Raw genomic sequence first — 27877 nt, 5'->3', positions numbered from 1 at the left:
AAAAGTGAAAATATTTTTTTTTCTTAACAAAATGTGTTTTTAAATATAGAAATAACATTCACTTGTGCACACATATAATGTAGGACATGACACTGCAGTGATCAGAAGTGCAGATTATGGAAGGCATGTCAAAACGTAAGTGCTCAACCCAAGAACTACATAGAAAAATATATATAGAAGGTGTCTCAGAAAACCAGGAATTCATTGCGGATTAGATTTCAGTGTGGAAATCTCAGACTTTTGGGCACCACCATATCTGTTTTTAACAGAAAGTCTGATTTCTACACACGTTCAGTCATTTAAAATCGGCTGATAGTCAGGAGTGCAGGATTCACTTCTATCCACTCTTCATGTGGTCCTTCATTATAAAACAATGAAACGATTCTCAACAGAAGTGGTCAAGAAATTCGCTGCTTACACAAAATCAGTCAGAAATCCAGCTAGAACCAAAACTCCTTGAATGAATGCACAAACACAGCAGAATCAAATCTGCTCAATGACAAACAAGCTCGATTAGGTTCTGTCGCATGGCTCTGTTCAGAATAGGCAATAGCATACTAACATAATATTACTATATAATGAATATTGTACACAGTTTGTTAAGATGCTGAAGTAATGTATCCCACAATGCAGTGTGACCTGGCTTTCCATTTTGAATGAACTGAAACTACAGGCGTGAGCTTTTACCTGCTGTTTAATCAAACTGCCAAACTTCAACAAAAAAAAACATGACATATTTACACAAAACTGAATTAATTTGATGATAACTGATATGCTGCTCGTTAAATTAAACATGCAAAGTAATTTTTATGTGACGACAGTATAGAATAGCACTGTATGCACAACAGCATTCCTGCTTGTGTTTCACTTGACTCTATACAGTGAGCAGTAATATTACAGTAAGTTAGTACTCCATTCTGAACACAGCCAATGATTGAAATACATCACAGTTGTAGAATGTTACATTGCATTTTCCCCACAGCAGATGCAGCCTAATATAATCTGTTAGTAATTCATATACATAATTCATATAGATATAAATCTGTGTGTACATATACACACTGTGCATACTTCATATTGAGCCTACTTCATTGATGACTTTAACTTCATTATACGATCTGCTCTGTTTTATCAAGTCTTAAACAGAGCTGACGGATGGATGATCGGAGGTCTATAGGTTACTGAAGAGTTCATTTTTCTTGTTCCAGTCCATGGGGGGAGCTCTCTTACTGGAGCGTTTCTGGTGGGCGCGCTCTTTCACCTGCTGCAGGGACAGATTGAGCTCTGGGATGGCAGCTATGATGGACGGCTCCAGAGTCTGAGAGGACGACAAACAAACAGAAACTCGTGAATAACCTTTTCAGAGTCTAATACAAGCATGTCCTCAAATGACAGTGGGATACTTGCACTTGACCAATACGTTTTCTCAATCAAAACACTTATGAAGCCAGAAATGATTTCACTTATTCATAAAGGTTGACGTTTATTTGGGTACTTTCAGAAAATGTGATGCTATGTTTGAAATAGAATACCAGCTGCTTATGTAATGCAATGGTTAATGCCAAACAGTAGTATGCTAGATTGTTGTCACACAGTCACATTATGTTTATTCATGCAAAATTTCTTTAAGCATGTACAAGTGTACTTGCAGTATAAAAACTTCTAAAGTAGTAGATCAATGAGAGCATGCTTCAATAATTTCATGAACTAAAAAGTGGGCTCGAAGCACATAGCTAGCAAATTAACAATATCTAGTAATACAACAGTACAGTACACAATATAATTCCACTACAAACAAAAAAACTTGAAATAAATGGCAAAGAATACTTTTATAAACAAAAAAATAGGTAAATTTAGTCCCCAGAAATACTGAAATAGTACACGTACAGTACAGTACAAGTTTACTTCCAGAACACTTATATTAGTATACTTACTATATGAAGTATATTTGGAAAATATTTGAACTTAAAGTATGCTTCTTTATTGTAAGTATAAAACATAATGCATATTTGATTCTGTGAATGGCACACACACACACACACACACACACACACACACACACACATATATATATATATATATATATATATATATATATATATACACACACATATATATATATATATATATATATATATATATATATATATATATATATATATATACACACACACACAGATATATATATAAATTATTTATTTATTGGTGTAAAAATGTCTTAAAGCTTGGCATTTGGGTCAAATATAGCAACAAAAAGTCATTACAAATCGTGCCTGAAATTACTTCTACTTCATTTGCCATCCAGGAATGAACCGTTATAAAATAACTGAACTTTACCTGAAAAAGTTCAGGTTGAGCACATTGCATTATGGGATTGAATACCCAGTATGCAGTGTGCTCTGTAGTATTCTGAATATTTTGGCACCTGTTGTAATAGGTCACCTGGGTTTTCTGTTTATGTAGAAAATTAGCATATTGTGAACATCATAGGTCAGTCTCACCTCAGGGGGCGGAGTCCCAGTGGGCGGAGTCGTGAGGGAGGCGGTGGAGGATGCGTTGGATGGAGACGGACTGATTGATATCTTCGAGTCCTTCAGCTCCACCTCTTTGGCCACATTTCCGTTAACCTGAAAAGCAGACAGTTTCAGTAAACAGTCAGGAGGCTCAGTGCTCAGCTGTGTGCTCTAGGGGTCAGACTTGAGCTGGTAAAGTGCTGAGCGTCAGCTGCGGTGTGTGGGCTGACCTCAGGCTGCTGGAGACTGAGCTTCATTAACTGTACGAGTGGGCACCATTAGCCAGGCATCAGCACTGCTCCTCTGACAGGTGACAGCGCCCCCTTATTCCCTCCTGCCAGCTACATCTGACACGTCACCCATTAGCCACCCAGAGGCCCTTACGTTCCCCCACAATCCTCTTTAGAGAAACCATCCCCACAGTCTCTAAACTTACCAACTCAAGCAATGAGAAGACGCCTGACACCTGATCTGCTCATGTCATTGAAAAATGGTGAATTTATGTATCAGCCAAGCTGTAAATAAGTCTTACAGGCCATGGACATGTATTCTGCCTATTTTTTTTATATATAATAAATACTTATTTTTGTCTGTATGCTGGAGTGTGTTGCATATTAGTGCCAATAGCGCAAGTCATTGTTTCACTAGTGGCAACAAATACAAATATGAAACTGCACCTGCCACAAAAACATACAGATATATCATGATTGTGTCCCTTATGTTTCATTGTGGTGGCATAATGTGAGAAATATCACACTTAATATGTGCCGGTGGAAAAGAAACAACTTTAAGCAGGGTGTGATTTGAGCTGGATATTCGAATGAGAATGTAATCATTGAAATCTTTATGTAAATATGGTATATACATAAAGATATTGGCTGTTTATTAGTACTTCTAAAGCACTTATTAATTTCTTATGAGAAAAAAAGTCTTGTGAGATAACCTTGTTTTTTTCTGTTCAGTGGGAGAGACAGGCTACACTGATCTCTCAGGATTATGGTCAATAAAACACTGTCTTGCTCTTCACTTGCACTGCATGCAGTCAAGAAATCTGTACTGTATGCCACTAACTCACACATTTCAGACCAAAGTAATACAAATTACTCCCGGTTAATGATGGAGGTCTTTTTGAATAAGCCAGACTGAAAACATTAAAACCCGTTTTGAAAAGAGACTGAAAACTCTGAATAGAGATGTATCTTCAATCTCCAATGGGCTTCTTTCATGCAGTGACCACTTATCACTGGCGTAATCAGAAATAATTGCATTTAATACAGCCACAGACCTCCCTTCATATTTGTCTAGAGAGCTGACTTCACTAAACAATATGCTAACATTTTAATAACAGGCATCAAATCATGCAAAGGTCTCCATTGACCTCGCTGCAGTGTTTTTTCTGCTGTGAGAACCTAGGTTCAGACGCAGGTCAACACAAACAACTCAGGATGCTGTATTTATTTAGGAAAGAGCACTTACCCAATCTGGTAAGTGCACTTTTCTGAAAACTGAGAAACAAAAGAGATCTCAGTGTCCTTGTACTCTATTTACTATCTTCTAAAATATCTTCTTTTAGGTTCAACAGAAGGAAGAAACTAATTAAACATTTTTGGATGAACTATTCCTTAAATGCAGCCTGCTACTGTAGTATTCTATCATCGGAGTTGTTGTCGTACCTTGTCCTCCATGTCTCCGTTGACCACAGGTTCAGGCAGCGCTCCTGCGGGCAGAGAGAAGCAGAACAGGTCAAACCTAGTACATCTGCATCCTTCAGATGGGACACTTTCTCCAGCACAGAAGAGCTAGTATGACATTCACTCCTTCTCGGGTTGCAGTGAGGAGATGTCGACTCTGTTACATACTGCACAACAGGTATGTACTTCATTTATTATTCAGATGAGCATCATCACCGTGGTGAGAGCGATGGTACCTGGATACCTGCCCAACCCTGAAATACCATAGGGAACAAAATCTAGAGGCCTTCATCCTGGATTACACATTCACAAATCAACTGACATGAGAGACAAAGGATGTATGTAGAGATCTGCCGAGACTTGCTTGTGAAAAAGGATTTTTACACACACTTACTGTTAAGTTAAAGTGCACATTCAATACATTTAAGCATACTTCTTTCTCACTAGGATTGGCATGATAGTGTACATGTAAAATGCACACAGAAGGCGATCACACTATGCCTTATGATGAACACAGGGAAATAAATCCAAGATATAATCATTAAAACATAATTAACACCAAAATTAAACACCAGAATATTCAAGTAAGAATAATTAAAGTATAGAAAATTGAATATTGTACTCATTATTTGTGCATTTTATAGTTACTAGAGAATCAAAGCATTAGCTTAGCAACACGCTAATTTCAGCCAACATGTGCTATTTGTATGACAGAGTTGCTGCCTATCAATATGGTTTCAAATTAGTCACTTAAGAGCCTCTATTTAAATTAGGATGCTGTCTTAGAAAGAGGATTTTTATACTGGCATTAACAGTAGTTATGTGGATAGATTTTTTATTAATGTTTGACAGAAATGAAAACGAAGTACAGTGCATTCAATGGATTGTACTGTTGTTTAACAACATACCAACTGTTCAGCTCATTAAAAACGCCATCAAACAGTTGTAAAAGTACTTGCAAAATTACATAATCTAATTACATAATCTAGGACCTTTATACAGTGAGTGTCATTGTAAAGACCATATGTCTTTCCCTCACAGTCTTGTTTTCATCCACATTAAATTTAATATGGTGTCTAACCCTATTTAGGGCTATTACTTTTAGCCCTAGTAGGCTGGGAAGATTCAATAAGCAGTTTAGTCACATGCTAACACATCCAGAGTGTTAGGGTTATACTTTCCAAAACAAGCGTGACTGTAGCGGGTTTTAAACATGTATCTGTGGTGCTGTACAGCTGCATGCTGGGTTACAACTGAAAGTATTCTATTGTAAACATGTTAGCATTAGCCGTTTGTGTCTGTACAGAAATTGTAATGTTTATGTCACCAAGAAACATTCATAACTTGCTGCATTATCACAGAATTCAATGCACTGTAAAGGACTTGAATATGAAAAAGTGTGCATTAATTCTTACTTATGTTACACAGAGAGAGAGAGAAAAGAGTAAAACAGTGTGGAAAACAGAATCCTAGCTTACTACTGAATACTGCACAGTATACATACAGTACAGTGCACATATACTGCCTACACATTTGCAAAAACACTAGAAGAAATAATAGGCAATGTTCTATGCAAAATTGTTGGCATATGACCTGGCTTCCAGTTTACATACATAATAAAATTTTGTAGAAGCATATTTAGGCTTTCCATTCAAATAGATGTTAAAAAAGATTAATTCTGTTTCATTTGTCTCACTGGAAACGGATGATCATTTGGAGAGCATTGCAAACTACATACTGCAGAGACAGTGTAGGAGTAGTATCTTATTATGCTATATTTAACACGGCCAATTCGACTGAAGTGATTTGGAATAATCTGACTGAAACCGTTTAATTGGCTGAAAGAGCTTTTCAGTTTAGTGTGATCAGCCATGAGGAGAAACTCCTCAAATCTTTAGAGATTTATGAAGAACTACAACGTGTGAGTGTTTGTTTGCTCAGTATTTATGAATTGTGCCTTCCGCTACCAATAATAGTACAGCAGTTTCATTTTACACATTTAAAAATCAATGGAATTAACACATTCAGTTACACATACAAAATCAGTGCAAAATCTTACGGACTCCAAACCTCTGAATGGCAGTGTAAAAAACTTTTACAGCAGAAAGTTATTATGGTATAGTCAATGCAATAAGTCAGTTAAATGTTTGCAAACTCTATGAAATATATGCAGTTATATCACTACTGAAGTACTTTATCAGCATCGCAAACAGCTACTCCTCATAGTTCCACCCAATATCGTAACCACTACCCAACCAATTTATTACTAGGTTTCCAAAGATAGACTCACCTCGACTCATCACATTATACATGTCACATAGAACACAGCACCACAAAGTATCATAAATGGAAATATTATGGTACATAAATTCCAGTAGGTCTATCATGCTATATGTACCATTGTATTACCATCAGATACACTCCTTTAAAAGTGTACTGAGCTCATAGAAGTATTTCTTTCCTCTTGTGTAGTGATAACATTATCTTCAAATAAATGATATTATACTTCTGGGTAACACTTAAGTATAAGGTTCCATTAGTTAATGTTAGTTAACTACTTTCGTTAACATGAACTAAGCAAGAACAATCCTTCTACAGCATTTATTAGTCTTAGTTCATGTTAATTTCAACATTTATTAATGCATTATTTAAATCAAAAGTTGTGCTTGTTAACATTAGTTAATGCACTGTGAATTACCATGAACTAACAATGAATAACTGTATTTTCCTTAACTAACATTAGCGAAGATGAATAAATACAGTAATAAATGTATTATTCATTGTTTGTTCATGTTAATTAATACATTAACTAACATTAACTAATGGAACCTTATTCTACAGTGTTACCAACTTCTTCATGTAAACAATGCATTGTACTTTGATATGAGATGCATGTATGATACTTAAAAAAAACATTTATCAATAATGTAAGTATTTCTCAATGAACACAGACACACACTAGCCATTGTCAGATGATAATAAATGAAAAAGTCTCAGTTTAACGTGTTTTTTATCATACTATGATTTTAAAATCTTTAATTCAAAACATAACAAATAATAACAACAATAAAATGTAAAAATATACAATATACTGCAACCTGATCTCACAGCAATTCGTACATATTTCGCGAGGTGGCAAATTCGAACGATTGACCACGCCCCTAAACTTACCCCTCACAGAAAAACGTACAAAATTGCCTGAGTGAGGTTGTAAGAATTGACCACCTTGTAAAATACATTCGAAGTAGTTGTGAGACAGCGTTGTCTACTCCGCTTTTTCCACTGTCTGAGACAATGCAGTTCTGTCAGATAATCCCACAGCCTGACTGTGAACTGAAAAAGAAACCCTTCACACCGAAACTCAGATAAGAGAGTGATTCTGGCAGAAAACAGACCGGGCATGAGTATAAAATGACTCGGAGTGAGAACCACAACACCTGAGACGTCTGAAAGCATTCGTCCGGTCAGTCCTCCCGTTTTCGCTCAAACAGATGGAGTCTGTATGCGATGGAACTGATCAAATGTGATAGCAGCTAAGTAAAGTTTCCACTGTGCTGACGCCAAACGCATGCTTGGTAAATAACATGAGTAAACATTGCATCTCCGCTCACTCATGACTAATCTAGTTGTGTCAAACACACACACACACACACACACACTCGGTTTCCATGGCTGCTGTTGGCAATGCGCTTTCACTGGAGACCCTTGGCACTGAGTGACACAATGAGACAGACAAACTAAATTGCTTAATAGGAAACCCAAAACCAGCACAGTGAGAGATACCCGAGTGAAAGTAGCCAAGCAAGCCCGAGTGACCCCTGCCGAACAATGACTCAGTGTCAGGCGCCACCAAGAGGCAAACCTGCTGAAATCTTCTTCATTTAGTGTCAGGTGAGAGTTTGGCTTGTACCTGTGAGGTGTTCTGCAGTGGGCGTCACTCGACACTTCTTGAAGAAAGCATCGGTGTCTGGATCTACGACCAAGAGTGTCGTGCTGTCACCCCCGGCTTTAATAGCGGCCACCACCTCAGCGTGCTGCTTCCCCTCCACCGAAACCCCGCTGACCTGAGAACAAACAATGACACATCTGAAGACACACAGAGACACATGCTGGACTGAATGACTCACACCTTAAAAGAATACAGTCAAACCAACATTTATTCAGACACCTTACATACAGTATCATAAGTTCTCACAGTTTATTCGCTATAGTGTAGAAAATGATTATAACATATGACAAGAACTGTGTCATAACAAATTCATCTTAATAATGTCAGCTAACGTTGATAGAAAGGCATGTAATGAATTAAGTTGAATAGCGGTCAGCTGTTAAATGTAAGTGCACAATTAGATGATACCAATTTAGGTCAACCAATTATATTTTACATTTACATTTTTACATTGTTCAGTCTGTAGCGTAAAAAGGTTGCATTAGCAATTAAAGAAAAACACTTGAGCAAAACATGGTCAGGTCAAAGTGTCTGAATAATTTTTGGTCACAAATTTCTTTCACAGTTAACTTTATTTTGCTTTCTTCACTAACATAAATGAACTATAAGGTCCTGCACCCACTAGTTTTACTCTACACAATGAAGAACATGCAGTATTTTTATACATTTGATTACTTTATTCAAATGAAGCATTTCTTATTTATTTGTTCTACTGTAGTTCTTTGTCCTATTGCTTGTAATTCGTTTCTTATACTTATTACTTTAATCTAGATTGTTTACTTGTCTTTGGTGAGCTTGAGTTTATTTTTTTTATTTTATTTTACTTTTTTTTATTTAGACTAGTATTTCTTATTTTTATTTTATTTTTTGTGATATTGATTGGTTATTATGAACATTCCATGTTGATATCATAAAGACCTTATTTAAAGCAAAAATAACTATATTGTGATATATATATATATTTACATATATATATATATATATATATATATATATATATATATATATATATATATATATATATATATATATATATATATATATATAATTACCAAGAAATAAAATGACTCACATTGTGATAGAATATTTTGGTCATATCGCCCCCACCCCTAATACAACATACTGCATCAATAGCAGGAGTAGGAGTAAATATCAGCTATTGACATTCATTATTTTAATTAAACATAATTTTTAAATCAATTTTTAGATGCATTATTTACATCTTCATTGTTCCAACAAAGAAATAGTTTATCAAAGCAAGGATTCATTTTTCAATATTATCAGTCTCCTTTCCTGCTGTCCGAGGAAAGGATGTCCTGTGTCTTTGAACCACAAACCCTGAAGCAGTACACATTCGCCAAAAAACACACAATCATTTTCTGTGAACTGAACAGAGAAGGATGTCAAGGGCAAAATAGCGACTTAAAATCGAACAACATTAAATATTCATTAACACTGATTTATTAAACATAAATAAATGAGTAAGAGCGAGAAGCCAATGCACGTTTCGCTTCAGGTGGCATTTAAAGGAAAAGTCTGCTCAGAAATGGAAATGCCATCATTCCCTCTTCAGCTTGATTTCCTCGTTCAAACACAAGGAATGCAGTGATTCATGCTGGCAAGCTTAAGAAGGACAAACCAGACTTGGAATATAGAGGAGCTCGTTTTTTAGTACAGTTATGGATCATTTTGCTCATTTTTATAGTTTGACAACATATCATTTTGTGTTTCACGCAACAGCAAACGATATGAGAGTGTGTTAAATGTTCATGACTGAACTACACCTTTAAGCAGAAGAAAGGGGCCGCGCTGGCATGTTCAGATGGGAACAGTCTATATGTGGAGTGAGGGTGTGTCTGTTAGTGGAGGAAACGGACAATGTGCGCTCAGCAGGAACAATAGCAGCCTGTCCAACACAAAGAGCCCGGCTCACAGTAGGAGGCCTGGAGGACCCTCGGGGATAACAGAAAGACCCCTCCATCGCTCCCCTCCCTCTGCTTCCTTCCCTTCCTTCACTTGTTCACTGCTGGCCCTTCTGTGACTCTCGCTCCGGATGAAGCGGCCAAACTCAAGAATTACAACTCGCACAAGAACAGGACAGAGAAAACCTTACAGAAATATACACCTACCCGGGGTTTATTTTCGGTATTGTTTACTTTGTCTACAAAAGTTGTACGTATTTGAATCGATTCAGGAACTAAACACCATTGTGCGCTGCTCGGGGACAAACAGCAGTTCGGCTGTGAATTTGGAAATAGAGCAATTTTGACAATACTGTGTCTAAAATGTATGTTACTCATTATTAACGGTTTGTTGACACAATACAGTTTCACAACATAGTTGTGTTGTTCTGGCAACTGCATAACATAATATCATGTTTACTGCTTGACCATATCATATTTAAAGGCAGTTTTATTACTGTAACTTAAGGTAAGACACTGCACAGTTTCTTCAGTTGAACTGTTGTTCATTTGATTTGATGCAATGTATTTTGTTTAAAGCACTATATAAATAAAGATGACTTGACTTGACTTCATGTTCATGCACTAGTCAGTTTTTTAGATTTTTGGCTATTTTGTATTAAAAAAAATAATATTTTAATAACTTGTCTTCTTTCAGACTAGCCGACAGATAACATCTAAACATCACATGACATCTTTAATACACATTATATATTTGCGTCTGTAGCTTTAAAAGCCATTTTCTCAAAATGTGTTTTGCATAGAGACAAACAAACAAAAGAAATGATACATTCTAAAGGTTTTTTACGGAGGGGTTCGTTCAAATATTATTTGTGTAAATTATATAATAGTATATTCCTAAAGAGTTTATTTATTTATTTTGGAGAGCATTTTATGATTTACAGAGTAATAAAAATAGGCATCCAAAATGAAACAAGAATTTTAAACCTTCCTTTATCTGATGTTTAGATTTCTGTTCTGTAAAATTATGCATGAAATAGTGCTTTTAATTAGATATATTTAGATATTTAATTAGATAATAATGCACGCTTTCCATATTTATACAGTAACATCTCAGAAATGTTGTAGTACGAAACAGTTGTCTTAATGTACTGTGATTAATTAACTGGTGGAGGAATATATTATATATACATACATTAGTTACATTTTTTGGCAACACTTTAGTATAGGCACCAATTCTCACTATTAACGTGTAGCTTATTAGCATGCTTATAATTAAAATATTGGCTGTTTATTAGTTCTGCGCGTAAAAAGTACATATTATTCATGAGCATATTCTACATCCCTAATCTTAATAACTAAACTTAACAACTACTTTACTAATAATTAATAATCAGTTAAATAGGAGTTTAGTGGGGCAATAGTTATAGTTAATGATTTGTTAATGGCAAGAATTGGACCTTAAAAAAGAAAAAATGTGATCAATTTTTTTGTTTTTATGATCTCATTCACCAGTGGTGTGATTTGGGGTGTGATTTTGCAGTCTGACAGGGGTTTGTAAAGCATAATTCTATACAAAGTTCAAATGGGTCACGACATGTTGCGTTTGGTCATCCCTGCCCTGTTCATTACACTGTGACTAAGTGTTTTCATGGCAGCGCTTAATCAGAAAGAGCTGGGCGAACCTAATGTTGAATCAGTGCAGAAAACCAGTCATATTTGTCTATTTAGTCACAGTCTGAAAGCTTAAATCCAGCTCAATGTGTCTAGTTGTATGTTGCACTGAACACACACAATACACAGAATCTGAAACGTATTAGTAGTTTGATCATTGAGTGATACTCATTTCTTCCTGTTTAAAAGATCTCCTCTCTCAAATATCATGAGGTTGATGTGCTTGATCCCATGGCCCTCGCCCCTTGTCTCCTTCCCATGAGTCTCTGCTTCTCTGTTCCGAACAGGATACGCTAAAAAAAATGCTACAATGTACAAATTTCCCTTCCAGGAACAGTGTTTTTCCAAGTCATAATAACGCAATACTTGGAAAAGTATAAATCTATCATGCTTTATTGTAACACCTAAGATTTTTCTCACCACATGTTATGTAACCGCTTCAAAAATAACAGATTTTGGCCGAAGTCTAAAGAAAGCAGATTGTGTATTTGAATAATGCAATCCCAAAATGAATGGCAATGATGTTACCTGTATGATCCTGTCTTTGGGCCTCAGGCCGGATCTCTGTGCTGGAGAGTCGTCATCTATAGCGCTGATGTACTGGCCGGGTCTGGACTTCTCACTGTGCAGGTTAAAGCCGAAGCCATTGGGGCCTTTCTCGATGACACATAGCCGGGGTCTGAGCTGGGTCTTCAGGTCCTGCGGGACAGACACACAACACAACATCAGCTCAATGAAAGACAAGGCAGTGCCACTGGAGTTCAGGAAGTTTGGCGTCTGAATGTCTGTGCCCTTCATCTTAAAGGATACCATCTTATATAGTATATTAAAGAGCAGAAATCATTAACTTCAGAATCAGAGAAGGTCTTGTTAAAACCTGAGGCTGGTTACATAAACTGCTCTGACAGATCATCTGGTATTTTTTGTAACTTTTTAAAGTCAGCTACATAAAAAGGTAAACCAGCTCAAATTTGAAGTAAGTAAGACTCTTATCCCCTGACTAATTGCTAACTGGTCAGACTAGTTGACTGTGTTATACAATTGCACTCTGACCAAATCCAAACGACCACATTTATATTGCATAAGACATAAAAAAAGAGCACTTAATGCCTAATTTCCATGTGACTTTAAAGTCCTTCATGCTGGGGTGTGCTGCTGGCCAGAGGAATAGACCCAGACAGAAGGATGTTTTCCCTTTGTCCCGAATGTGACAGAAGTGGACAGCGCACAGGATGAGGTCACCTGATTAGGGGCCGCCCCTCACTGTTCTCACACGGCACACGTACAGTGCATTGTCATCCAGGAAAATAACACCCTTTCCGCTCCGTTCAGCAAGTTGGGTCTTTTTATAGTTTTTCGGACAGTGATTCAAACTACTATTTGTGTTTAATGCGCCCTTGATTATATTTAGCCTAGAGAACCTTACAATGAAAAAAAAACTGATTTCAACATAAGCAGTTTTGCAATCACACCCTTAATCATAAGAGGAAACAGTTTCACTTTCCTAGTTGGTACAATAAACCTAAGTCAGGGTAGGCGTCATATTTACTTTAACATTATCATTTTTTTTTTAAATGAGGCTGTGAAAACAGGATGAACAAATACAATTAAGCACATAAAAACACGACCGCAGAGCCGTCCTCTTGCTCTTACACACAGTTCTTCCTCTATGTCGGGCTCAAGCGCAGGAAGAGCTGGACTTCCTGTGGACCACACCTGCTTTCTACTGTCAGAAACAATGCGGAACACCACCCGCCTCCATCCACCCTGAACCACAGCACAACTCACACGCTCCATCACAGGGCCTGGGCGGCACTTTGAGGATGGGTGGACATTGTGTAGACGAATCGGTCTGTGAGGGGTGTAACCTGCCCTGATGCATAGGTCTGCTGCTTTTCTGACACATCTGAACCTCCACTCTGAAATCTATAAATAAATCACAGCACAACATGATCTGATACTGCTGCCTACTTGAATAAATCAGACTACACAGTGGATTGTGTAAAGTGGTTAAAATACAAAACATCAGTGAAACGTTGCTACATTTGGTTACATAATATATATCCCGCATATCGAAAAAAAAGACTGATATGTTAAGTATTTTGTTTTTCTGTGAGATATATATTTTTTAATTTTGAATTATTAAATAGGTCTGTTTAATGAGAATTAAGGTTGATAATTATAATGTTATCTATAACTGTAAGGTTTTAAAGGGTTAGTCTACCCAAAAATGTAACTTCTGTCATTAATTATTCAACCAAATTATTCAACTTCGGAGATATTTTTGATGAAATCTGCTTTGTGCTTTGTGAAGAAGAATTTACTAATTCTTTAATTTAACAGGATAAATATACAATAGTAACATTTATGCCTTTCTTTTATTATTTTTTTATTTTTTTTAAACTGTCAAGCTTTTATTTTGGCACAAACCCACAGGGAGTGAAGCTTCTCCTTTGTGAGTAACAGATTTATAAATGCCTCTCATTTCTAATCTGTTGAAATGGCTGAGCCTCATTATGTTCTCAGGTGCATGCTATAAGAGACCCAAACTCAAGCAGAGATTGGGTTTATATGGAGTAGCTAAAGTTTACTGTGAGATGCTGAAACACCAGATCATGAGCTGCTCACGAGTAAATGAACACCATGCTTATGTTTATCTAAATAAATCGCAGCAATCTGGTAATGTTACTAAGCCATGTCACAATTTTTTTTAAATCATCTAAGCTGAATTAAATGACTGATATCATTGAATTTATGTCAGTATATATTCTCCGCTGCTCTATCCCTAATGCACACCGGGCCACCGGCCACATCAGCCATTCAACAGAGGATGTGTTGTGCGTCCCATGCAGAGGAATCTCAGAGAGGGCATGGAATCTGAGGAATCTGCTGCAATCACAAAAGCCTGTCCATCTCGTGAAGAGGCACCATTGAAATGAAAATGGGAGGAACTAAGGTTTGGCTTTGACAGAACATCCTGTGTACAAAACTGCGGCCTTGACCAGGGATCAGCCCTGCCAACCCGAAACAATCACTGCAACTGCCAACACCAAAAACAACTTATGAACTCTGAAACATGGAGGGAGTTAGTACATTTTTTGGGTGTGAATGAAACACCGCTGAGGTTGAATCAGTCGAAATCCAAGAAAATATCCAAAAAACAAAAGTAAATCTCTATTCACGCCCAAATTGAGAAAATTACATATACTGTATCACAACGTCCAAATCGGAGTGCTGACCTCAAAAGCACAGACATGATGTGCTGCGATCTGAAACAGGCTGTTCAAGCAAGATATGAAATGGAAAAATATCAGAAGACATAAGAAACCACCTGGGAAAAAATGGATCACAATACCTTTCCATTTTCATTTTGTTGTAGTGTCAAAATTATTATACCCTGCAAATGCACATTAAACAAACCAACCAGAAAATTAGATTTTTTTATGCTACATTAGCATGAGATTATTATTAGCATTAGCATTCATGAGACCTTTTTTCCATGCATAATACTTACATAGCAAATAGCTGTCTGTGGTCATAGTTGCCAAGTGAACCTATAGTATATACAGGTGCATCTCAATAAATTAGAACGTCGTGGAGAAGTTAGTTTATTTCTGTAATTCAACTCAAATTGTGAAACTTGTGCATTAAATAGATTCAATGCACACAGACTGAAGTAGTTTAAGTCTTTGGTTCTTTTAATTGTGATGATTTTTACTCACATTTAACAAAAACGCACCAATTTATCTCAACAAATTAGACTACTTCATAATACCAAAAAACAAAACAAAAAAAAAAATGAATTGTTGCATTCTGGATAGTTTACTATCCATGTGCCCAATTCTTGGTAGGGGCTCCTTTTGCTTTAATTACTGCCTCAATTTGGCGTGGCATGGAGGTGATCAGTTTGTGGCACTGCTGAGGTGGTCTGGAAGCCCAGGTTTCTTTGACCATGGCCTTCAGCTCATCTGCATTTTTTGGTCTCTTGTTTCTCGTTTTCCTCTTGACAATAGCCCATAGATTCTCTATAGCCCCTTTCACACTGCACGTCGGACCCGCAATATTCCCGTAACATTGCCTGGTCGCCTTCTGTGTGAAAGCAACCACGTCCCGGAATTGATTACCGAATTGAACCCGGGTCGGGGACCTAGTAACATTGCGGTAATCGATCTGGAACGAGCGCTGTGTGAACAAAAGCCAGATCTAATTCCATATCGAAGTGATGACGCGCGTTATCGCGCGATTCTTTTACCGGCTGTTTTGAAGGAAGATCAACATTCGCGACGAAAACATATGTGCAAACTAATGAAGCAGAGATCAGTTAGTTCCTCACTTTCCGCGCTGACGCCGAGATCGTTTGCTTGCTTCAGTTAAAGTATAACGTGCCAAGCGTTGTCGACTCTTACATTACACGTCACGCGCTGATGTCACGTGTCGTTACGGGATCTTCAAGGGCTGTGTGTGAAAGCACGCACATATACCGGGTCATCACTGGCAGTGTGAAAGTGCCAAATCTAGCGACCAGGGAACAATTACAGGAACACTTTACCCCTGTATTTGCCGGACTGGCAGTGTGAAAGGGGCTTATGGGGTTCAGGTCTGGTGAGTTTGCTGGCCAGTCAAGCACACCAACACCTTGGTCATTTAACCAACTTTTGGTGGTTTTGGCTGTGTGGGCAGGTGCCAAATCCTGCTGGAAAATGAAATCAGCATCTTCATAAAGCAGGTCAGCAGAAGGAAATTTCTTTGGTAAACGGGTGCAGTGACTTTGGTTTTCAAAAAAACACAATGGACCAACACCAGCAGATGACAATGCACCACAAATCATCACAGACTGTGGAAACTTAACACTGGACTTGGGCTATTAGCTTCTCCACCCTTCCTCCAGACTCTAGGACCTTGGTTTCCAAATGAAATACAAAACTTGCTCTCATCTGAAAAGAGGACTTTGGACCACTGGGCAACAGTCCAGTTCTTCTTCTCCTTAGCTCAGGTAAGACGCCTCTGATGTTGTCTGTGGTTCAGCAAATTCCTTGACACGTCTGTGTGTGGTGGCTATTGATGCCCTGACCCCAGCCTCAGTCCATTCCTTGTGAAGTTTACTCAAATTCTTGAATCAATTTTGTTTGACAATCCTCATAAGGCTGTGGTTCTCTCGGTTGGTTGTGCATCTTTTTCTTCCACACTTTTTCCTTCCACTCATCTTTCTGTTAACATGCTTTAATGCTTAACATGATACAGCACTCTGTGAACAGCCAGCTTCTTTGGCAATGAATGTTTGTAGCTTACTCTCCTTGTGAAGGGTGTCAATGATTGTCTTCTGGACAACTATCAGATCAGCAGTCTTCCCCATGATTGTGTAGCCTAGTGAACCAAACTGACGAACCGTTTTGAAGGCTTAGGAAACCTTTGCAGGTGTTTTGAGTTGAGAAGCTGATTGGCATGTCCCCATTTTCTAATTTGATGAATATAAATTGTCTAAATTGTCCATAAATATTTTCTCACAGCTGTAAATTTCATGACACAGCAAGATCGAGTCAGCTGATTTAATGTTAAAGCAGAAGTGTGTTTCCTGACTCTCATGCTATACATTGCAACAGTAACAGAAATGCAGATGAGTGGAAATGAACTAAATAAAACTAAATATAGTTCATGCTTGTTTTTTTATATGTATAAAAATACAGTATGTTTAAGAAATAATTTATTGTGAAACACTTCTTGTTGACTGGTGTTTCCCTGCTGAAAGTATTGCTCTGAAAATTACATAACATAGTAGACACAATGAATCATAAAGGCCGAAACCAGCCTTAATTATTAGCTTTGCATATTCAAATGATTGTACCCGATACTATGCAGGTATGTAGCTTTGACTAGGCAAACATTTAACAAAGGAGCGCTAGTACTGTATGTAGCTGCCTGTTTAGAATGTGAGCGTATTAACAATATACAGTACAATTCTACAATCCTGTCATCAGGCCATCCTTAAAAATAATTTTGTTTGCAGTAACATAAAAAAAAAAAAGGGTCAGTAGGTCGGTCTATATTTTTTATTTTCAAGTTTCGATGTAAAAGAAAAATGTAAAAAATGGTGATGACGTCGGTATGAATTTACACTAATTAGCATATCGTGAAGTCAATGACTGGGTCTTCAACCCCCACCTTCGGCCGCATCATTGCAAACCTCATTTTGATGCAGGCTATATAGACCACAAACAAATTTAAATCTTTGTCAAAAACATGTTTATTGCATGAATTTCAGATGAGAAGAAAAAAAAATGAGGTACTGTTATATTGTTTTACTTGCATCCACCGCTACGTATCAATGCAACCTACAAATGAGAGACAGTTTACTTTGCTTTCTTGGGTTGTCACTTTTGTGAAAAAAATCCTGTTTGATTTGAGTGACAAGTGTTCTTTGAATCGATTGTAAAATCGATTTTGCATGTCTAAAGTTTTATACAGCAAATAACACAAAATATAGGTAAATCCACGGACAACAGGCAGGACGAATGTACAGACCAATATTTCTGATGATTTATTGGCGTGAAGTTACGTGCACAATGACAAACATGAGTGCAACATTTTCGAAAAACAATAAGCAGAATGGACAGCCATAATGCAAAACATTTACTGCAGGCTTCAACATGGCTGTCTTTACGATTAGAAATGTCAACAACAACAAAAAAAATCGTATATAATAAAAAATATTAGTCGAAATTTAAAATAAAAATCCATATTCGAATGTGCATTCGAATTTTAGGTGTGCATTAAGGAAGCTGCCTCATGAGCCCCGGTATGTGTTCCATTCCATTTCGCCGCGTTCACAGCTGTGTCTACACAACTTTCAAAGGCTGACGAGCTCAACACGCAGTATCTGCTGTCTCATCTGTCACCTCGTGTACGCGCACTGTCCGAGGTATTTCTAATAGCCTTGGCCCTTTAGCACTGGGGCCAAAATAGCACTGCATTTCCACTGTCAGGTCAGAAGCATCGCTGCGCTTCACTAAAACCCACCCTTTACATGCCTCTATGGAACAACCACATAATTTCACCAACAAAAAGAGAAGTTATCAGAAAACTAATAAGAAATAAGTCTCGGAAACTAGCACAATCACAAAACAAACACGATAAGAGCATCCATTTGTTTGCATGCTTTGTTATTTCATTTTTTTAATACAAAAGCATCTGTGTTTTACTACAGTATGATATGTGATACATTGATCATAATGAATTCATTTATCAGGATTTAAAATTAGTCAGACAGAAATAAAGCATTAAGAACATAGCCTGTTTATTCAGTCGATTCGATTTCTGTTTATTTGTAGTCACATACATCACATTTAGAAAGAATTATAATTTCTATATTTTAGAAAAAACTCCCGAACAAAAAACATTCTTTTATTTTTATGACATAGGCTACACGGAGCTAAACTCAAGATGAGAATTATGACAGATAAAATATGTTAATAAATAAATACACGATTGTGATAGAGAATAAGAAGTTGATGTCTGATTTTTTCAAGTGGTCGAATTTACCATGTTTACTATGGTAATGTTAATGGCTAGCGTGCGTGTCTCCTGCATCGCTTATAAATATTTCTGACCTTGTATGATAATCCACGTTGGAAGAAAGTTATTTCAAACACTCGCTGCTGACTGAAAGTGAGTTTTGAGCTCAGCTTATTTTTAAAAATCTTTAGCTGACTTTATTTTAAAAAGTCTATAGCTGTTAGCTTTATGAAATGATCCGCAGCACTGATGCTCCCCAGACGCAGAGAAACTCAGCATTTGTTCATAACCACTCCTACAGCCCCAGCTTGGCCCTAAAGTTTTCGTTGGGCCAAAAAACCAGGGCCGTTGGCCTCGAGGAAGCACCGTCAAGGCACAATCAAGCACCGGAAGTGACTGTGGAAACGCGACTGGCCCTGGCATGCACTAGCATGCCTGCTTTTGGCCCGACAGTGGAAAAGTTTCTACTGAGTGTTTCCCAGTGTCACCAGAAGTCTGACTCAATTCAATATTTTCTATGACTAGTTGAGATCAGCTCGTCCAACTCCAGACCAATTCCACATGGTCCTAAAAACATAATCTAGGACTTGAGGTGTACTTGAGTCAAAGTCTGGTCTTGTCTGTGGTACTATAACATTTAAAGGTTCCCTTTTTTGATACAAGAAAGGTTTCAGGGCCGGACAACACCAGGATCTGGGCACCGGCCTAGGTTTTTTTGGATCGGAAAAGCGCAGCCTGGTTCCCAATTGGGCTCTGGCTCGGGCACCAGCCATGGTGGAAAAATGGAACCTGTCTATAGCCCGTGATACTGGGATAGACACCAGCATAATCATGACTCAATCATGAACATATGGTTAGATTTAAGGTAGTTTATACCAGTGATTCTTAACGCTTTTTTTGTGGCACGCCAACAGGCCAACACCCTATTTTCAAACTCTCTCAAAACAAACATCTAATTCAACTCAGCTTGTTAGCAGAGACTCCTAGCCCTGAAACAGATGAGTCAGATAAGGGAGACATCCAAAAATTTGGTGTGCCTCTACAAACAGGGTTGGAAAACACCATAAAGTCTACTGTAGACACATATGGTAGATGGGTTGTGATGACTATGTTCTCTGTGGGTTTTCTTATACAACAATCTTGGTTAGCAGTTTACTAGAATACACTTAAATGTAAACCCTGTGACAACACATATTAACACATAGCCCTAATATATAAATAATTCCCTAGTGAACTTCCTGTCCAGGAATTTCACATATTACAGGGGACTGATCTCCACATGGTATGACACAAGTCACATCTGTGCTAAGATATAAAGGCTTGATGAGACAAATTACAGCTTCCACAAAAATTTAAGATCTTTCTCAACAAGGTGAAAAACATTTCCGTTCACAGCTTCATTTCATCCTGTCGGATCCAAAGTTCACCCATATTAGACTAAATAGCCTGCAAATGATCAACCTCACTGTCAAGCTTGCCCAGCTTTAGGCTACAATACCACAGATGACATAAAACAAAAACAAACAGTGTGTGTTCATGAGTCAATAATGAACTTGTACTCTTGTTCTGGTAACAGGTGGTGTATTACTGAACTCGACCAGAATTGTATTGAGCTATTGAATAGACAAACATGTCCCACAACTAAACACTATTAGGTCTTTAACTCAATTTCCAGACAGAGTAGAGTCTGTTCCTTCTTTCTGGGAGCGAATCTATCATTCTCCATGCACTTAGCTTGTCTGAGTCTGACCTTATGGGTATATCCTTTGTGGTGTCCTGTAAGGGAGGAGTGTCTATGGGAATATTTACACTAGTGTTATTGAGTCACTTCAGTGAAATTAGAATTGTCTCTTTCATGTCTGTTTCATGGCAGTATTCACGTTAATGATGCAACAATAAGGTTTTGACCCAAAATAACAAACAGCAAGAAAACAGCCCAAAATACAACGGAGACCCACTTGGGGTACCTCAGAGTTCGATATATGGCCCCCTCTTCTTCTCGATAATGTACACTCTCTGGGAACAATTCTTTACTTAATTATCTCATCCATCTCAGCACACATTGTCTATAACTGGTCTATACATGCTGATTTCGTGCTGTTGTGCTTGTAGCAGTGTCAATGGCCAGAGTGGAGATGAAAATCTATTTTAGTTTGACAGAGTTAGCCATTTCCAGTTAGGCTTTGCTAAACGAAAGGTTTTGCTTATTGTCATAGTAGCTGCTATCCACAAACCCCAAGAGGAAAAAAACCCTCTCCATCTTAATTTCCTTTGACCAGCCACCAAAAACCACTGACCTGTCTACGACTGTGAGGTAAGTTTGGCCCAATGTCACAATAGAAAGACCAAATCTCCACCCTGGACACTAGACAGAGAAGACACACACAAGCAAGCCTTCTTCAGAGGAACCTGTATCCGCCCACCTCCATCTATACAGGCTGTGTTTACATGCTAACAATCATCCGTTCCAGGCCATACCACACAGAGACTGGTGTTTGTTTATTAAAGGTACAGTGTAACTTGATCTCAAAATCATTGGCTTTCACCCTAACAAGCAGGTCAAAAAGCTACAAATCTAGGACAGAATATTACTAGATGCTGGTGAATCAAACTAAGGTGGACCAATAAGAATAAAATAAAACGGTTCTGAACATTGAGATGAATTTGATGAGATGAGTTTCACCTAGTTTTGGTTTACTAATGAACTCAACCTTTTGGAAAACTGGTTTCATACCTACCAAAAAAACAATCTCTTATGTCAAACAGACCAAATGCTCCGTTGTGAATAAATCAGCCATCAGAAGTGAGAAGAGTTCTCAGGGGAAATCCATTTACATGAAAGGAAAAGCTTTGCTGACCACTCTAACTAACAAATACTTCTGCATATTCACAGAGAAAAACGAAAAAGTATTTCCTTTTTCTGGATTCTGAACTTCTTGGTAATTAATAAAGTCAGATCCAGTGTCAGATGTTCTTCTTGTTGCTGGTAGTGCTTTTCAATTGCATAGTATGACTCGACTCGGCTCGGCATGGCTCAGTACGGTACAGCACGGCTCGGCTTGGTTTGCATTTACACTGCAGCAGTGCAGCTTTAAGTACCGCTTTAGACACTCACAAGTCATTATAGTTACACCGCCTCTACTGCCACGACTCCTGAAGAACTTTTACATTACACGTCGCCCCATCAAGCTCTCACTGGATCCGCTTCTCTGCTATCAATGAGAGGAGCATCTGTACTTCCTCAGCAGACAACGAAACGGCAACTTTCAGTTGTTAAAAAAGGTGCGCTCATTCAGAACAGCTGCATTTGATCCTTTGCTGATTTAAATCTACGGTTCTGTTGTGTTTGTGTCGCAAGTTCAATTACACAGGTAGTGACGATTCAATCAATGATCAGAAGAGTTTACACGTCACATTTTGGTAACGGCACGGTTCACTGATGTTACAGAAAAAAGTACCAGATACCATGTACTATACCCAGTGGAAAACCCCCCAAAAGTGAACTGTACCGTGCCGTACCATCCAGTAGAAAAGCGTTAGAAGAGTGGGAGCACTGCTCCTAGATCAGTGCTTACAGAAAGAGGAAGTGTGATATCTGCACATCCATGAAAAACAATCAGAGGAAACCACTGTCAGCTTGCTGGAGCGTCTGCTCTGCCAGCGGCTCCAAGAACAGATTCCCACAGACTGACTACCAGCCTCTTTGAAGATCCCTTTTCAAAAACACCCTGATCACATGATCTTGTCTTTCCATGAGTTTTTTCATTATAAATGTGATTATATTTAATACCTAAAAAATCAAAATATACTGAATGTCAGGTAAAAAAGACTCAATTGTAAACAGAATGAAACATAATTGCACTAGTTTTATAACCTGTAGGACAGGATCTGTAATAAGACAGGCATTTTAATAAGATATTTTTGATGAAATCTGAGAGCCTTCAGGCCCTGTTGAATACATACGTATGATGCTACTGGGCCCGAATGTAAACAAGGCAACGTCAACGACAATGTTCAATGTCATCACGCCGGATTTGCACTTACGTACGTCATGGTCCTGCCATAAACGCACATCCACAAGAGACGCAGTAGAGGCAAAAATGTGTAATAAAGTGGTTAATTTTGTTTTCTTCGTGCAAAAAAAAGTTTTCTCGTAGCGTCATAACATTACAATTGAACCACTGATATCAAATGAACTACTTTGTCAATCATCTTGGTACTTTACTGTGTCTTGATCATGTAAGAACCCTATGGGAAGGTCTGAAAGCTCTCAAATTTCAACAAAACTATCTTAAAGTGTGTTCCGAAGATGAACGAATGTCCAACAGGTTTACATGAGGGTGAGGAATTAATGACAGATTCTATTCATTTTTGGGCTAATTTCCCTTTGATTTCTATTAATCAATTCAAACAGTCCATTTACAGTAAGTGAATAGCTTCAAAGCTCTTCAAACATTGTTTTCTGTTATGATTACATTTCAACCTAATCTTAATCTACTCTTAGTTCTAGATCTTACGTGAAATATTTTGAATCAATATTTTGATTCAAAACAATATTAGCCTCCAGCATGTTTTTGAGAGGAAATGGCCATTTGATCATGATGGCTCAAGGACGCCAAGTCCTTTTTATGTCACTTTGCTTTTACATAAAGGTAATATGAAGTAGATCAGGGATCTTCTCTCGGTCACTGAGATTTCAGAGAATATGTGCCCGGCCAAAGGATGACGTACCCTTGTTCTTCCTGACAGAGGAGTTACGTAAGAAACAGCAGCTGACCAGGAGAGTCACAGTCAATTTAACCCAACACAAAAGCACTTCCACGCAGGTAATTGCCTCGGAGAGAAGGCTTATGTAAGACCAGTCATCTGTGCATGATTGATAAACAGCCCTGCTATCTTCACAATTTCATTCCGACTTCCCCTCGGGGCAACACAGGAAAGCAACAAGACTTTTACAAGAAAAACTATGGGAAGATTCGTGTGGTGGTCATAAAAACATCGGAACACAGTCCGGGTTTTCTCAGTTTCTCATTAAAATGCTCCTGTTGTAATACAAAAAACTCTTGTATGTTCACAAATGCAAAAAGATGGAAACTTCAGCAGGTTTTTAAGCATAGTTGTTTTTAACCCATATAACCTCTATGCAAAGTCCTATGTGTAGTATGTCTTTCTGCATATTTACCACTTTATAGTTTAAAGTTATGACAGAACATGATTTGGAGACGCAGAGGGAGCAGTAGCAGGACATGAACTAATTGTTAGGCCACTGACGTGACTGTATTGTTTTAAGGAGAGAATCAGTAAATTTACATTTGTTTCAGAAGTACTCACAAATACTTCATACAGTAAAACTAAATGTTGGCTTTGCAAAACTTTTCAGAGCTAAATCAGTTTGAATGCTAATGTGCTTTATTGTATTGAATGTGCACGTCAAATCTTAAAAAGTAAAACTTGCTGATATCACTGAAATAATAGGCCACTTAAGTGCTATTAAAGAGAGTAAACTTTCATGACTGTGTCAACACAATTAAGTATAATTAAGCACTGAAAATTCATTTTTTTTTAAGTTTTACTTTAAAGTACTTTATAAATCATTATTAATACACATTTTAAACATTACATATACCCCCAGTTTCACAAATAAAGTTTAGGCCTAACCCTAGACTAAAATATAAGTCTGAGCTGTTTCAACTGAAAGAAACATGCACTAGCTGATCTTAAAACATGTCTCAAGATGAACACCAGAATTGTTTTTTTTTTTTTTTTCTAAGGCATTTTATAAAACTACTTAAATGTCCTAATTGAGCTATTGCCTAATTCTGGCTAAACCTAAGCCCTGTCTGTGAAACCAGGCCATAAAGATGTACTTAAATCCTTAAGTTAGTCAAAAAAAAAGCACTTGGGGTTCAAGTAATTTCATTTACCATAAATATAAACTGTAATTTAAAAAAAATTGCAATTAAAATACAATTAAGTTCCCAAATCACTGCAATTAGTTATTACTTAATTATATTATTTTTTATATATACTTATTTTATTATATAAGTAGTTTTTTCTTTCTTTTGGGTACCAAAAGGTGTACTAACATGCACACTTTTGGTAATAATATGTACTTTTTGGTACTAATATTCACTCTTTAGGAGTAAATGTGGTACAATGTTGTAGCTTATTCAAAACTACAACCCCAGTAAAGGCTTTTGGACCTTTTTTCTGGGAGAGTGTTTAGGTGATTGCTAAAGTGTTTGATATACAGCAGTTGATAAGCGTTTACTAAGGTGTTCTGATAGACAGTTTATATATTCCTAATATAAAGAATATTTTTATCATCAGCTATAGGAAAATATAGTACAAAAAGTACAGGTAACTATAGTGGAGGCTTATATTGCTTAAAGTACTGTATATTTTAAAATATTCACTCTGAAGTATCACAACCCTACTTTTCTTTTGAGGCCGACCAAAAAAAAATCAGTGTGATCCTCAGAGAAGACATTCTGTCCTGGCGGCCCTCATACACACCTGCCCTCACAGACTGTTTGACTTAGTGTATTCACCACACAGGTAATCACTACAGGTGGAGAACACATCCACACACTGAGAGCACCATGCCAGAGGGGCATCGTGGGTAATTTGGTTATGCAGATGACATGAGAATGAAAAGGGGTTTGGGACTGTCCACATGGGGAGCCCAGCTGTTGTAGAGTCTGGCCTTTTTCCTCCTTGAGTAATGTGCAAATAATTATCATGAGTGCAGTACACACACACACACACACATAGACACACACACAAACACAAAAGACAGTGTGGTTACAACCGTCTGAACAAATAATAGAGTCATGTATTTCTCAGACAGCTGCACTTCATCTGAGCAACATATCATCCTTCAGCTCTGAAACCCACAGATGATCTGTTCCTCAGGTGAGTCGCTCTACATGACGCTGTTCCAGGTAACAGTGCTCCTAACACATCCGGGAGCTTGTGGTGCGAGATTAGGTTTACTCTTGGATCTGGGCTTAATGGAGATGTTTGTGTTCTGTGAGAACTAGCAGTCTTCCTGTGCTGGAGGTCCTCCTCAACACGCCAGCCACCCACAGTCAGTGACTGAAGCACTGGGTATGTGGGATCTGCCAAGTGCACCACAAGTGTGTAGGTGTGTGTTTCACAGTTGTCATAGCACACTGTTCTAATTGCTTGAGGAATGCAAAGCAGTTTTTCAATTGCGCATATGGACAAAAAAATGAACAAACCAATTAAACTTAATAAGCGGAGGTAATGAGTAATTTCTGTGAATAAAGCATGACTAATAGAGACAAAGGCTACTGTAAGTTCACCCTTTACAAGAAAATACAGTGGCAGTACCATGCTAAAGTTATAAACATTACACATATTTGCATGATGCTCCAAGGTACTTCAGGGATTACCATGGAAATACCACGGATGATTTAAAAATGACCATATCATACTTTGCTTATGGGTTACATGGAACAACTTAAGTGGCCTTTTATTTAGCTGATTCATATTATATTACTATATTAAAATATAGACTTTTAAGATTTTAAATACACTACATGTGTTAAAAGTATACAGTTAAGCACACTTCACAAAGGTTTACATCCTTTATGCACATAATAATACCATTATTATCATAATCACAAATGATGTGCTTGTATGATGCATTAAACTACACCCACAGAATAATACACTATTAGAAGTAGGCTACCATACTACTTTTTTGGCCTACACTTTATTTTGATAGTCCACTTTAGATACTAACTATAAGTAACTAATTATTAATAATGTTCAACTCCATGTCTGCTAATTCTCAGAGCAGACTGTTAGGTTTAAGGTTAGTAAAATAATACAATCTGGAAACCAATAAAATAAGCTAGGCTATGTTTCGAAGCTCTGCCGGTCTCTCACCGTCTCCGAGCTCACGGATGTCCTGAGTTTCTCCACCGCGGGAATGTGAACGGGGATGATGTCTCGGTTCCTCTCCGGTGGCGGCGGCGTGTCGTCCCGCATCATCTCGTCGCTGATCTCATCATCATCACCGCACTCGGGCACCGGGATGCCCTCCGCGACAAACTCCTTCAAGCACTTGAGCTCGTGTTTCTTCAGCAGCTGGTCGGTTTCGGCGTCCACCACTACGAGCTCCAGGCTCGCGGGGCTCGCGCGTATCCTCTCCACGACCTGCCGGTGGCTGTCGCTCTCCACGCGCTCTCCGTTGACGAACACCAGTCTGTCGCCCGCGCGCAGACCGGACAGCTCGGCGGGGGAGTCGGGCTCCACCAGGCGGATGAACTGACCGCTCTTGCCCTTCTCTCCGTGCAGGTGGAAGCCGTACCCGTTCTCGCTCTTCTCCAGGACGCAGAGGCGCGGGCGCAGAGTCTGGCTCGGCATCACGAAGTCACCTGTTGAGTCAATCTGACAAATAAATAGAAATGAAGGGGAAGTGAGAGTCGGGTGCTCACGGGTGAAGCATGTTAACCCGCTCGGCCTCAGTAAATCTTTTGTTGTTGAGAGAAAGTTCTAGTGTTGGAGAGTTTGATCGGCAGCACATCAGCATCCAGATCCAGCCCATGGAGGAGTGACTCCTCTAGAACCTCCTCCTCCTCTCTCACT

The 27877-nt window shown here is 38.1% G+C and overlaps 1 protein-coding gene across 1 annotated transcript; it reads right to left on the bottom strand.

Moving 5' to 3' along the window:
* Positions 1–27854, bottom strand: nherf1b (NHERF family PDZ scaffold protein 1b). The gene is made up of 6 exons (XM_026207426.1): positions 27176–27854; positions 12278–12448; positions 8115–8268; positions 4187–4230; positions 2502–2627; positions 1–1318 (listed from the first exon to the last, which is right to left on the bottom strand). The coding sequence occupies exons 1-6, from the start codon at positions 27653–27655 to the stop codon at positions 1172–1174; spliced, it is 1122 nt and encodes a 373-aa protein (XP_026063211.1). The 5' UTR covers positions 27656–27854; the 3' UTR covers positions 1–1171.
* Between the last annotated feature and the right edge of the window lie 23 nt (positions 27855–27877).

The sequence above is a fragment of the Carassius auratus genome, chromosome 28 (assembly GCF_003368295.1).
Source record: "Carassius auratus strain Wakin chromosome 28, ASM336829v1, whole genome shotgun sequence".
NCBI classification, from domain to species: Eukaryota; Metazoa; Chordata; class Actinopteri; order Cypriniformes; family Cyprinidae; genus Carassius; species Carassius auratus.
Note: the sequence above shows the minus strand (reverse complement) of the source record. Positions and strands in the feature narration are given on the sequence as shown.

Coding starts and splice junctions, on each gene's coding strand:
- nherf1b (XM_026207426.1), bottom strand. CDS start 27,655: ATGCCGAGCCAGACTCTGCGCCCGCGCCTCTGCGTCCTGGAGAAGAGC. Junction 8,269..12,277: donor CCAAAGACAGGATCATACAG/GTAACATCATTG, acceptor GTTTGTTCTCAG/GTCAGCGGGGTTTCGGTGGA. Junction 2,628..4,186: donor ACGGAGACATGGAGGACAAG/GTACGACAACAA, acceptor TCTGCTTTTCAG/GTTAACGGAAATGTGGCCAA.